Genomic DNA, 14,270 nt, shown 5'->3' with positions numbered 1-14,270 from the left:
GTTTTTGTTCCTGCATTAGTTTGCTAAGAATAATGGTCTCTAGCTCCATCCATGTCCCTGCAAAGGACATAATCTCATCCCTTTTTATGGCTGCCTAGTATTCCATGGTGTATTTGTAACACATTTTCTATAACCAGTATATCATTGATGGGCATTTAGGTTGATTCCATGTCTTTGCTATCGTGAATAGTGCTGCAATGAACATATGCATGCATGTATCTTTATAATAAACACTCCCGCCAACAATGTAAAAGCCTTCCTTCTTCTCAACAACCTCACCAGTATCTGTTGTTTTTTGAGTTTTTATAATAATAGCCATTCTGATTGGTGTGAGATGGTATCTCACTGTGGTTTTGATTTGCGTTTCTCTAATGATCAGTAATGTTGAGCTTTTTTTCGTATGTTTGTTGGCTACATGTATGTCTTCTTTTGAAAAGTGTCTGTTCATGTCCTTTGCCCACTTTTGGGGTTCTTTGTTTTTCTCTTGTAAATTTGTTTAAGTTCCTTATAGATGCTGGATATTAGAACTTTGTCAGATGTGTAGATTGCAAAAATTTTCTCCCATTCTGGAGGTTGTCTGCTTACTGTGTTGATAGTTTCTTTTGCTGTGCAGAAACTCTTTAGTTTAATTAGATCCCATTTGTCAATTTTTGCTTTCGTTGCGATTGCTTTTGGTGTCTTCGTCATGAAACCTTTGCCTGTGCCTATATCCTGAATGGTATTGCCTAGGTTTTCTTCCAGGGTTTTTATAGTTTGGGTTTCACATTTAAGTCTTTAATCTATCTTGAGTTAATTTTTGTATATGGTGTAAGGAAGGAGTCAGTTTCAATTTTCTGTATTTGGCTAGCCAGTTCTCCCAGCACCATTTATTAAGTAGGGAATCCCTTCTCCATTGCTTTTTTTTGTCAGGTTTTTAAAGATCAGATGGTCGTAGGTGTAAGGTCTTACTTCTGGGTTCTCTATTCTGTTTCATTGGTCTATGTGTCTGCTTTTGTATCAGTACCATGCTGTTTTGGTTACTGTAGCCCTGTAGTATAGTTTGAAGTCAGATAGCATGATGCTTCCAGCTTTGTTCTTTTTTCTTAGGATTGTCTTGGCTATTTGAACTATTTTTTTGGTTCCATATGAATTTTAAAATAGTTTTTACTAATTCTGTGAAGAATGTCAATGGTAGTTTAATGAAATATAATTGAATCCATAAATTGCTTTGGGCAATATGGCCATTTTCACAATATTAATTTTTCCTATCTATGAGCATGGAATGTTTTTCCATTTGTTTGTGTCATCTCTGATTTCTTGAGCAGTGGTTTGTAGTTCTCCTTGAAGAGGTCCTTCACTTCCCTTGTTAGCTGTATTCCTAGGTATTTTATTCCTTTTGTGGCAATTGTGAAAGGAAGTTCATTCATGATTTGGTTCCAGCTTGCCTGTTGTTGGTGTATAGACATGCTAGCAATTTTTGCACATTGATTTTGTATCCTGAGACTTTGCTGAAGTTGCTTATCAGCCTAAGAAGCTTTTGCAGCCCAGCTTTTATAAATAATCCAAAGCCATTTGAATTTTTTTCCCAGGGCTTTTCTTAACACACACAAAAGCATTTCTAATAAAATGTACAGTAGGCTGGGCACGGTGGCTCACACCTGTAATCCCAGCACTTTGGGAGGCCAAGATGAGCAGATCACCTGAGATCAGGAGTTCAAGACTAGCCTGGCCAACATGGTGAAACCTCGTCTGTACTAAAAATACAAAAAAATCAGTGGGGCATGGTGGCGGGTGCCTGTAATCCCAGCTACTTGGAAGGCTGAGGCAAGAGAATCGCTTGAAGCCGGGAGGCAGAGGTTGCAGTGAGCCAAGATTGTGCCACTGCACCCAAGTCTGGGCAACAAGAGCAAAAACTCCATCTCCACACACACACACAAAAAACAAGTTCATCATTCACCATTGTTAGCATATTGGTTTTAAATTTTATTGAAGACATAGTAAAGTTTGTCATGTTGCATAAAAAATTTTGCAGTGGAATAGGCCTGCTTGTGTAATTAATATCTACCATGTGTTCAGGCCTGTCTCATAAACACTGAGCATAGTTTTACTAACAAAGTATTATAAGGGTATCTATTTGTAATAACTTTATTTATATGAGATTTTTATCATCTGTGTCAAGATCTGAATCAGTAACAAACTCCCAACTCAAACAGTGTTTTTATGAGGAAAGCACCATCTTATGCAGTGGTCAGTTTACTCAGCTGTTTTCAGAACTGCCCTCGGTGAAAAACTGGATTGCCTTGTTTCATGCATGATAGACTTGGTTCTCCAGGACACAGGAGCAGCATAGCAGAAAGACCCAGGAGTCCACTCTGGCTTCTGCCGGGTTGCCTTGAACAGGTTAAGTCCCATCTCCAAGTTTCTGTTTAATCATCTGTCATGGAGCAATGCCAATGACCATGGAGCGGTTGGGGGAGCACAGTCAGGGTTGCAGGAAATATTGGTTCTGTGTACGCTTTATCTTGGTACAGCTTAACAAGTGCCTATTCACTAACTGGGTAACTGAGAACTGCCTCTGGTTAATTGCACAGCTAGAGAAAGGGATCCCGCTTTGTCTGCTGGGTCCATTTAGAATTATAACTTGCCCATTGTTTGATGGGGGATCCTGTAGCCAAACAAATGAATAGTTAATTTAAACTCAGACAACTGGGGCTTTTTGCTTTAGGTAGAAACCTTATTCCCAGATGATCCATACATTATGTATAGACTGCCTTGACCTGATTCTGTTCTTGGCACTCAGGCTAGGGCCCAACACAGGAAAATCCTGGAAGGGCAAGGGAGCGTGAGAGATAGGGGCGGGGGTGGATGACCTAGTTTAAAGCTTTCCTCTCACATTGCAGCAATGAAAAATCTCCAGGCCATGAGAGTTACATGCTTAACTTGATTCTCTCCATCAAGAGGATATTACTATGGTTACCTACTGCTATAAACCCAGAAGGGAATCTTTCCTGACTGCTACTACCAGGCAGAGTATCTGAAGTTTTTAAGATTAAAGATCTGTATTAGTCAGGGTTCTCTAGAGGGACAGAACTAATAGGATATATATATATATATATATATATATATATATATATATATATACACACACACACACATATACATATATATACATATATATGTATATATTATATATTCATTTGTTTGGCTACAGGATCCCCCATCAAACAATGGGCAAGTTATAATTCTATATGGACCTAGCAGACAAAGCGGGATCCCTTTCTCTAGCTGTGCAATTAACCAGAGGCAGTTCTCAGTTACCCAATTAGTGAATAGGCATTTGTTAAGCTGTACCAGGATAAGGCATATACAGAACCAATATGTCCTGCAACCCTGACTGTGCTCCACTTACCACTCCATGAGCATATATATATATATAGAGAGAGAGAGAGAGAGAGAGAGAGGAGTTTATTAAATATTAGCTCACACAATCACAAGGTCCCACAGTAGGTTGTCTGCAAGTTGAGGGGCAAGGAGAGCCACTCTGAGTCCCTAAACTGAAGAACTTGGAGTCCAGTGTTTGAGGGCAGGAAGCATCCAGCACAGGAGAAAGATGTAGGCTGGGAGGCTAGGTCAGTCTGGTCTTTTCATGTATTTCTGCCTGCTTTATATTCTAGCTGTGCTGGCAGCTAATTAGATGGTGCCCCCCTAGATTAAAAGTGGGTCTGCATTCCCCAGCTCACTGACTCAAATGTTAATCTCCTTTGGCAACACTCTCACAGACACACCCAGGATCAATACTTTGCATCCTTCAATCCAATCAAGTTAACACTCAGTATTAACCATCACAAGATCATTTGGCATGGTATAGCTGCTTTGGAAAGCAGTGTGCAGTGTCCTGTGAAGTTAAACATATCCTCACTGTATGACCCAGCCATTCCATTTCTAGGTATTCACTGGAGATAAATGAAATGTGTTCACACAGAAACTTGTCAGTGATGTGCTCCTAGCAGCTTAATCATACTAGCCCCAAAGTGGAAACAATTCAAATGCCCTTCAACTGGTGCCTGGATTAGCAAACTGTAGTACATCCATACAATAGAATTCTACTCAATAACAACAAGAACTGAGCTCTTGACACAGCATGCATGAATCTCAAAAGCACCAGGCTAAGTGAAAGCATCCAGAGAAAGCTGCAAGATTCCAGGAATATGAAATTTAAGAAAAGGCAAAACGTTGATGACAGAAAGATCAGTGTCTGCCAGGAGCTTGAGGGTGGTAGAAGGACTAACATTAGCCGCCACAAGATTAAAAATTACGGTTTACGAGTCATGTAGCTGGAGGCTACAAGATTCTGACCCTCCCTAAAATGCTCCTAAGATCAGCGCTTGAGATATTTGGCAGACCCTGCACTTGATGAGTCAGCTGGCACCATCCAGATCAATAAACTGGCTCATCTGATCTTGTGGGCCCCACCCAGGAACTGACTCAGCGCAAGAAGACAGCTCTGACTCTCTGTGATTTTATCCCTGACCAATCAGCACTCCTGGCTCACTGGCTTCCCCTGACCCACCAAGTTATCCTTAAAAACTCTGCTCCCCAAATGCTTGGGGAGACTGATTTGAGTAATAATAAAACTCTGGTCTCCCACACAGCTGGCTCGGCATGGCTCTCTTTCTCTATTGCAATTCCCCTGTCTTGATGAACCAGCTCTGTCTAGGCAGCCGGCAAGGTGAACCCCTTGGGCGGTTACACCGTCTCACCCTCCCGAGTAGCTGGCACTACAGATGCACGCCATCACACCTGGCTAATTATTTTTGTATTTTTTGTAGAGACGGGTTTTTACCATGTTGCTCAGGCTGGTCTCAAACTCCCAAGCTCAAGTGATCCTCTCACCTCAGCCTCCCAAAGTGCTAGCATTACAGGCATGAGCCACTGCCCCTGGCCAGAATTATTATTATTATTATTATTATTATTATTATTATTATTATTACATTGAGACAGGATCTCACTCTGTACCCCAGGCTGGGGTGCAATGGCACAATCTCGGTTCACTGTAGCCTCGACCTCCTGGGCTCAAGTGATCCTCCCACCTCAGCCTCCCAAGTAGCTGGGACTATAGGCCTGTGCCACTGCACCCAGATAATTTTTGGGGTTTTTTGGTTGTTGTTTTGGGGTGTTTTATTTTTTGGTAGAGATGGGGTTTTATCGTGTTGCCCAAGCTGGTCTCGAACTCCTGGGCTCAAGCGATCTGCCTACCTCAGCCTCCCAAAGTGCTGGGACTACAAGCAAGAGCCACTGCGACTGGTCAAGGAACTATTCTTTATCATGACTGTGGCAGTGGCTACATAAGAATATACATTTGCCAAAACTCACCAAATCATACTTAAAAATTTTTATTTTATGTAGATTATGCCTTAATAAAGCCAATTTACTTTTAATGATGTGACTTGAGGCTATTGTGTTTATCTCTTAGTAAAACCTGAGACTAGTGAAGTCTACCTGAATTTGTTCTTAGACTCATTTTCTAGGCAGGTCAGTGGGCTTCAGAAGAATTCTGGCCAGGCGCAGTGGCTCACACCTGTAATCCTAGCACTTTGGGAGGCCAAAGCGGGTGCATCACCTGAAGTCAGGAGTTTGAGACTAGCCTGGCCAACGTGGCGAAACCTTGTCTCTACTGAAAATACAAAAATTAGCCAGACATGTTGGTGTGTAATCCCAGCTACTTGGGAGGCTGAGGCAGGAGACTTGCTTGAACCCGGGGGACAGAGGTTGCAGTGAGCTGAGATCGCACCATTGCACTCCAGCTTGGGCAACAAGAGCGAAACTCATTCTCAAAGAGTGAAACTCGTTCTCACTTAGCTTCTAAGTGAGGCTTCTAAAACCAGAACTTTATATGGTGTTTTCTGCTTCAAGAGTCCATAGAATCAAAGCCCAGAAAGAAATTCAGGGCCACTCCTATGATCTGAAGAGGGGTAACCTGAACCACCTGGTGGGGCTGGAGGGGACTCAGGAAGTCCTCCAGACACCCTCCATATTGGTGCTGAACTTTTAGTCTTACCACTTCCTCTGGATTAAAAATTGCCTTTCCAGAGCATCCCATGTTTCTTGCCGTCAGAACAACAGTTATCAGGCTTCTACCACTTTATTTGAGCCTCCCAATAACCCTGGAGGATGTTGCTGTGATCATGCCCATTTTATAGATAAAGAAACCAAGGCTCGGAGAATCTGGTTGGCGTTTCCAGGATTACATAGCCCTGAATTAACCTAGATGGGACCATATTATTACTATTTTTATTTTAGAGACCAGGTCTTGTTCTGTTGCCCAGGCTGAAGTGCAGTGGCATGCATCATAGTTCGCTGTTACCTCATATTCCTGGCCTCCAGTGATCCTCCCATCTCAGCCTCCTGAGTAGCTGGTATTACAGGTGTGTGCCATCACATCCAGCTAATATTTTAATTTTTTGCAGAGACGAGGTCTCACTATGTTGCTCAGGCTGGTCTTGAACTCCTGGCCTCAAGCAACCCTCCCCCCTCGGCCTCCCAAAGTGCTGAGCTTACAGGCATGAGCCTCCATGTCCTGCCAAAATTCTCTAAAGACTAACAGCTGTGGGTCTCCTGTAGCACTCTAATAAGTCATTAAATTCCAAAATTTGACTATACAGAGGTCAGGTGGACAATTCTGAAACAATTTCAAAGCAGATATTACTCGTGGCTCACCGTGGCTGTGGAAAGACCTCCCTCCAGCCTCCATGGCCTCTCCGTTCAGGCAGTTGTGTGGTGGTTTTTGGAGAATGCAGGTCCCAGAGGCAGGCTGCCCAGGTCCACCTGTGACTACACCATGGACAGGCTGTGTGGTTTGGGGTAGATGACTCAGCTTCTTTGTACCTGAGTTAACTCATCTATAAGCAGGAGCCAAGGTTAGCGCTATCCCTCAGGGCTACTGTGAGGATTAAATGAGATAATACACATTAAGCACTGAGATCAGGGTTTAGCACGCAGGAATTGTACAATAAATGTCTATTGGTTTTGTTTGTTTTGTTTTATTCTTTTTTTGTTTTGTTTTAGACAGAATCTCACTCTGTCACCCAGGCTGGTGTGCAGTGGCACAATCTTGGCTCACTGCAACTTCCGTCTCCCGGGTTCAAGCAATTCTCCTGCCTCAGCCTCCCAAGTAGCTGGGATTACAGGCACCTGCCAACATGCCCAGCTAATTGTTGTGTTTTTAGTAGAGACGGAGTTTCACCATGTTGGCCAGGCTGGTCTCAAACTCCCGACCTCAAATGATCTGCTCACCTTGGCCTCCCAAAGTGCTAGGATTACATGCGTGAGCCACCGCGCCCGGCCTTTGTCAACTGTTAAGAGTGAAAGAAATGATAAGGAAAAAGAAATGATAAGGAAAAGAGCGGAGGGCGCTGGGAGCCTCTCAGCTTCTCCTAGCTCTCAGCAGCAGATGGGAGGGGAACGGGCTAGCAGAGAGCAATTCAGCTCTGGGCTGTCATGGGGACAGCAGGCTTCTGGGCAGGGTCTGAATTTATAGCCACATGTAGAAGGCAGTGATCTCTTCCATTAATGGGTGGAAATAGAGCCCTATATTAGGGCTTTTGTTCAAGTTGCAAACTCAGGGCCGTGAACTGTACACTTCTCCTTCCCTTGGCTGTCTGGTTAGAGAAGGAGCAGCCATATCGGTACACTGCCTGGCTCAGGGTGGGCACTGGCTCAAGCCATCCAATCAGAATCCCTCCGCGGGAATTTTGAATTGGGCCCAGAAGAGGCCAACCACATTCTGCTTATCTCTTGGATGCAAGAAAGATAAACTTGGGAGCTGCTGACTGAGGCCATCGGCTGCTGTATTTCCTGGAAAGCCAGGAAAGCCAGTCTGCAGGGAGAAAGAGAGAAGGATGACATGGAAACAGTGTTGTGGGTGGTGACTTCCTGGGCTCCCAAAGTCCCAGCACCATTCTCAGTTCCTGAGGCCCAACTGCATCCTTATGCTTAGATTCCCTAAGACACCCCTAAATCCTTGTAATAGAAATCCCCTTTTGTCATCAACCTGTCCCCCGTTGCTTCTAGTAATCACAACCACAAGAATCTGAATTAAAGCAACCTAGGGACCTTCTCTCTCCCCACAGTGTGACTTTTGGTCACCCTCCCAGCTTCTTCAGCCAGATGGGGAGTGTCCTGCAGGCAATACCAGTTGACACAGAAAGACAGTCTCCATCTTCCCCCAGTGCCCCAGTCCCCTGCTGTCTGTCCTTGTGCAGCCTTCTCACTGTGCACAGTCTTGTCGCCCACACTTAGAGATCCCCTAGTCAGGCCCCTCCTGGCTGCCTCTCTCCAAAGTGAGTTTTCCTGGTCCCACTTCCTCTGTCTGCCTTCTGGAGTCCCAGCCTCTGGATCCAGGAGTCTGTGTGTCATGTCTCTCAGATGGTAGCTGCAGTCTAGCAGGGGCCTTCAAAGCCTTCTGGTGGCAGGGCAGTGTGGGAAGATGTTTTGAAGAAAGAGAAATTTTCAAAAGCTCTTAAGAGACTGGAGAGAAAGGGTACTGGATTAGGAGTGGAGACTGGATTCTGGCCTGGCTTGGCTTCTAACTCGCTGTGTGGCTTTAGGCTTCATTTTCCTCAGCTGCAGAATGATGAAATTAGGCAAGATCAAAGGCTTTCCAGGGAGCCCTTTGGAGGTGACTTGGCCATGGCCTTGTAACCATAAGGGGAGAAGAGATGGCACCTGGGACCCTGCTTCTCTTCACTCAGGGCACCCCCCCCCCCGCCCCCCCCCGTAGGTGTTTCATACATTGAGCATGCTGGAAAGATGTTTGTCTTAGCCCAGGTTTCCAAAGAAGCAGAGCAGGGCAGCGTGTATGCTAACACTGTATTGGGAGTGCGGTGGCTGGGAAGGGAAAGTGAGGACAAGGGGGAGTGAGACAGAGGAGAAGGGAGGGCACACAGGAGAGTGCACTGCGGAGCTGGCCACCACTCCGTCTGGACGGATGCTAGACCTTACAGGACCTTCTTTATTATTTATTTATTTATTTATTTTGAGACTGAGCCTTGCTCTGTTGCCCAGACTAGAGTGCAGTGGCGTGATCTCGGCTCACTGCAACCTCTGCCTCCTGGGTTCATGCAATTTCTCCTGCCTCAGCCTCCCAAGTAGCTGGGATTACAGGCACATGCCACGACATCCAGTTCGTTTTTGTATTTTTAGTAGAGACAGAGTTTCACCATGTTGGTCAGGCTGGTCTTGAACTCCTGACCTCACGTGGTCCACCCGCCTCGGCCTCCCAACGTGCTGGGATTACAGGTGTGAGCCACTGCGCATGGCCCAGGACCTTCTTTAAAGTGGCTGTGTGAACTCGGAACTCAGGCCAGTCTGTCCAGAAAGAGGAAGAGAGAAAAATTTATTTGCTAATCCCTGTTTCTTGCTGGTCAAAGTTCACTCCGTGGAGTGTCCAACACTCCTGCACTTCTGAGGCCAAGGGTGTGGGGCCAAGGGGAGAGGAGGTGCAGTTGACTTCTGCCTGGGTGAAGTCAGTTGTTACAGCAGCTGGACAAAACAAGTGGCAAGGAGCTGGAAGACTGGTATGTCTAACGGATCTTAGGCGATACATTTAAAAGTATCTGATACAGGCCTGGTGCAGTGGCGCACGCCTGCAATCCCAGCACTTTGAGAGACTAAGGCGGGCAGATCACAAGGTCAGTAGATCAAGACCAGCCTGGCTAACATGGTGAAACCCCGTCTCTACTAAAAATATAAAAAATTAGCCAGGTGTGGGGGTGCATGCCTGTAGTCCCAGCTACTTGGGAGGCTGAGGCAGGAGAATCACTTGAACCGGGGAGGCAGAGGTTGCAGCGAGCCGAGATCGTGCCATTGCACTCCAGCCTGGGCGACAGAGCAAGACTCCGTCTCAAAAAAAAAAAAAAAAAAAAAATCGGATACAGCTATAATTGAAAAGTAGCGGGAACCTCTACTAAAAGAAAAGTCAAAACCACCAAGATGCATAATACCAAAGGACCTTCTCAGCTGAAAGATTTCTTGATGCTGGCCACTGAAATTGCAGCTCAGAGAGCTGAGACTAGACTCCCTTCTGATGTGCAGGGCCCATGTTCTCAGATAATTACAAACAAGATCCTGAAAATGTGTACCCCTCAGCTTTACTCTATCCTCCTCACCCAAATTTCCATGCAATTTAAAGAGCTAATGAAGATGTGTTTTTAAAGTGTCCTGGTGGGATGGGAAAGAGAGGGGGCTGATAATCCCACCGGACAGGGAGAATTCTCATCTTGTTCATTCAGAAAGGCCCAGCCCCCTGCCAGGTTGGACTCCCCTCCCCTCAAGGGGCAGCAGCGGACTCCAGAAAGAAGGCAGATGTGTTTGTATTTAAGAGATTGGAGGATTAAATGAGCTAGAGAGGCTCCCTCCACACGGCCTCATCCTCTGATGGCTGGAAGCCCACCTCTGGGTGTTATTAAATCGATGATGACATCATGGGCACTGCATGCCCCTCCCTCTGGAGCCCAGCAGGCTTGCAAAGCCTGCAGAGGATAAGAAATTGGGGTCAGAGCGGGAAGCCTCAATCCTTCTTCTCTGGTGTATACCGAGATCGATGTGTAGATCAGATTCACCAGAATTAAATCTGGGGCCCGGTCTGAGTGCTGTCCTTGGCTGACCCTTGGGCACACTACTTCAGCTCAGGGCCTAGGTTTTTCTCTGCTACAAAACAGAGACAATCACCTGTTCTTCTTACGACCTGGTGTGTGTGGATCAATTGAAACAAGGAAAGCTTTAAAGCAAATGTGTTCTTCAGGGGACCGGGGCGGTGGGGGATTGAGGTGTGGCCTGTGGGCTGCTAGAGCCCAGGATGGGGCTGATGGAAAATGACTCCCAGGCAGGCAGTCCTAGCCTCCCACAGCCAAGAAAGGACATGCAGGTTCTGACCAATGGGGAAAGAAATAAATCCAATAAAAATCTCCCAAGAAGAAAGACAGGAAAGAAAATAGAATGGAAATAGGCATAGCTCAGACCCCTCATGGTCCGGGAAGCAGACCAAGGATACTGGGCAGGGGAATGGCACATTGCATTTGCATCTGAGGCACATCCCTTCCAAGAGGCACATCCCTTCTGCAGCGGCTTGAGGGCTGGGTGAGAGGAGACAGGACTGGAGACCTGCACATGTCGTGTGCGCCTGGCGTAGCACGGGGGTGGTGGGGAGAATGGGAGTTGGTTGCAGTTGTTCTAGTTAGCGGCCTGGGCTGCTGACAGTGAACGTGGGAAGGAGAGAGTTTGTGACATTGAGAGTGGTGTGGAAGGTAACCTTTCTGTGGAGGGAAACCTCAGGTCCCGAGACGGGCTATTGTAAATAACTAGTCCACCAGTGCCGGGCTCTCTGCTAAGAGTTTCATATAGTCATCACAACTCCAATGTAGTAGATGCAATAGGCATCATCTTGTTACAGATGAGTAAACTGAAGCTGTGAGGGGTTGAGCCATTTGCCCGCGTCACAGCTAGTTCAAAGTGGTACCACTAATGAAGTCCTGGCAATCTGCCCTGCAGGCTGTTCTCAGGTTTGACCTTTGGTTCTGTTTTTCACTTGAGGACGCTGTCCCCTTAGGTTCTGTCTGTCATGTATGCTCCGGTGACTCACGAGCCTGTCCACTGGGTTCCCAGGTCTCGCCTCAGCTTCAGACCACCGGTCCAACAGCCTTCCTGACCCACCTCAAGCTTAATGCGTTCAAAGATGAATCTTTATTTACACGAAATCTGCTCCAGCCCACTTCCCGGGGGGTGCCTCCACTATCCACCCAGGGGCAGAATCCGGCCACTGCCTGAACTCTTCTCCCCTCACCCCCCACATCCAGAGTCCCAGTCACCATACCTCTCACACGACTCTAGATGTCACCAACTCGCTCCTTCCCACTGTCACCGCCAGCCCCTCACTAGAACATCTGCAACCCACGTGCTGCACCACGCGGGTGCTACACGTGCAGGTCTCCAGTCCTGCCTCCTCTCCTCCACCCGCAAGAACAAGGGAAATCCCACATCACCCTCTGCCCCGGGGAGCATTTAAATCAGCTTAGTCTATCTCCAGGTCGCCACCCCGCCCCAGCCCAACACCCAGGCCTCAGTCACCCTAGGCAGAGATTCCCGTACCCAGGCAGGCAAGGGACCCTAACACATCCCAGCCCGCTGGTGGTCACGCGCGCAGCCCGGACAGGCCACAGCCCCCGCCCCGCGAGGACGCCACACTCGCAGCGCCCGGCCCTCCCCTAGCGGAGCCCGCCCCGCCTCCCTCCGCCCCGCCTCCCTCCGCCCCGCCCCGCCCCGCCTCCCTCCGCCCCGCCCCGCCTCCCTCCGCCCCGCCCCGCCCCGGGCCCGCAGCCCCGCCCGTTCCTCCCGAGGGCCGCGCGCTCTCGCCTGCCCGCCCCGAACCGCCCCGCGCTGGGAATTTGCCGCGGCCTCCGCGGGGGCAGCCGAGCTGAACCGGTCTCTTCCTCGGAAAGGCAGGGCCGAGGGGCTCGCGGGGCAGCCATGGAGGCGACGCGGAGGCGGCAGCACTTGGGAGCGGCGGGCGGCCCGGGCGCGCAGCTGGGCGCCTCCTTCCTGCAGGCCAGGTGGGCGCGCGCCGGGGTGAGAGGGCGGGCTAGGCGCCTGTGCGCTGGGGCCTCGGGACCCGCCACGTGACGCTCCTAGGGCTGCCGGGCGGGAACCTCGTGTGCGGCGCTGGCCAGGGCGGAGCGGAGCGCGGGTGGCTTGGAGGCGCGCTACCGTGGCGGCGGTGCCCCCGCGTTTCCTTCTCTGCCTGGGGAGCCTGGGGCCCAGCGAGGCTCTGCCTCCCCGCTTCGCCGTTGCTCGGGTGGGAGGAGCGCCCGCCCGAAGTTTGGGGTTTTCCTCCCTTCCCGCGCTCCAGCGACACGGGCTGGCGCCGGGACAGCAGCTGCGCTGGGAGAGCTCCCCAGGGCGGTGGGGACACACACCTCGTCACTCGGACCCCCAACTTATCTGCAAGTTCCGGGCGCCACCTCCGCGTTCTCGGGGTCCCTCCAGCCCTGAGTAGGACTTGATTCTGTCATCTATCAGGAGGCTGTCTGCTTGACCTGGGGCACCCAAGAATGTGCGAATGTAATGGAAGAGACAGCGGAGAAGGGCGGAAGCTGCGGTCCAGAGAATGAATGAAGAGCCCTTCTCAGTTTTTGGTTTATCTCGTTGGGACGAGCAGAGCTCCATTCTACCTTCGTCCCGTTTTACTGACCAGAAACATTCACTGCATTCAGCAGGCATTCTTTAAGCGCCTGTGGTATGCCCAGCGCTGTGCCAGGCAGTAAGGGGGTAGGCAGGGTGAAGGTGGGAGAGGCTTACCGTCCTGTAGGGACCAGGAGAGACAGAGCCCAAGTGGGAGTGAGCGGTCATCTTGGAGGGCTTCATGGAGGAAGTGGCACTTGAGCTGAGTCTCAGAGGACTTGGTAGGGGACCCAGGGAAGACAGGCTGTTCCATCCAGGGAAACAGTGGGGAAGGGCAAGGAGTTTAGTGGTGCTGGAGCTTTCCGGCTGTAAAAGAAAGTGACAGGAGGATGCAGACTGATTGTGAAGGGCCTTTAATTGCAGCAAGTCTAGGACTCGAGTTGAGGACCTAGAGTGCAAAACTTAGGGGTAGGCGCACTGCCGTGACCGTGAGTGCCGCCTCAAATGTTGGGCCTTGGAGGCCTTGCTTGTCTCACCCTAGTTCCTGTCCTAGGTGACAGGTTAAGGACACAGTCTTTATCCCATAGGCACTGGGGAGTCGTGGGAAGTTTCTGAGCACTAGCATGCGCAAAGTCCTTGTTAGGAAGTTTTTGGTACGACCTGGATGAAGGGAGAAGTCTGAGCGCTTGGGCTGAGGTGAGGGATGGCTCGTTTCTGCTGCTGAGGACATGCGGGCTGAGCAGCTGCGGACTGTGTCCGTTTTCACTTAGAAACAATGTACTGGCCATAGACCGCATACTGTAGCTCACCTGTCTCCCTCGGCCTGTGAGTTAAGTATTATTTTACTGATGAGGAAATAGGCTCAGATGGGCTGAGGAGCCTGACTGGCTGAGTCCCCGGGCTGTCTGCCCCACGCTGTGTCCAGTCGTTTCATCTCTGCTGTGACCCAGCCCATTTACCAGCTACCCTCTTCCAGGCAGCCTCTTCTGCCTGCGGGATGTCTCTGTTCCGAATCCTTGCCAAGTTGGGGGTCACTGACTGCCCTGAACTGTGACAGCCCAATGGGAACAGTCTGTGGGTCTCAGATATGGTCACACTTTATCTCCTGTGTGGGGCTC

At 49.0% G+C, this 14,270-nt stretch overlaps 1 protein-coding gene across 5 annotated transcripts in view; it reads left to right on the top strand.

The window, feature by feature from the left end:
* Positions 1 to 14,270, top strand: part of CLN6 (CLN6 transmembrane ER protein) — a 59,826-nt gene that overhangs the window by 24,637 nt on the left and 20,919 nt on the right. The window contains exon 1 of one of the 5 annotated variants that reach the window (XM_024349263.3): positions 12,326 to 12,584. The exons of 3 other annotated variants lie outside the window; for them this stretch is intronic. In XM_024349263.3, coding sequence (XP_024205031.2) covers positions 12,502 to 12,584 — 83 coding nt within the window. In that variant the 5' untranslated portion in view covers positions 12,326 to 12,501. Of the gene's footprint in view, positions 1 to 12,325; positions 12,585 to 14,270 lie in introns of those variants that run through there. One more of the 5 variants, XM_024349265.3, reaches the window with a different exon arrangement.

Source organism: Pan troglodytes, chromosome 16 (genome assembly GCF_028858775.2).
Source record: "Pan troglodytes isolate AG18354 chromosome 16, NHGRI_mPanTro3-v2.0_pri, whole genome shotgun sequence".
NCBI lineage: Eukaryota > Metazoa > Chordata > Mammalia > Primates > Hominidae > Pan > Pan troglodytes.
This window is presented reverse-complemented; position numbering and strand designations above follow the sequence as displayed.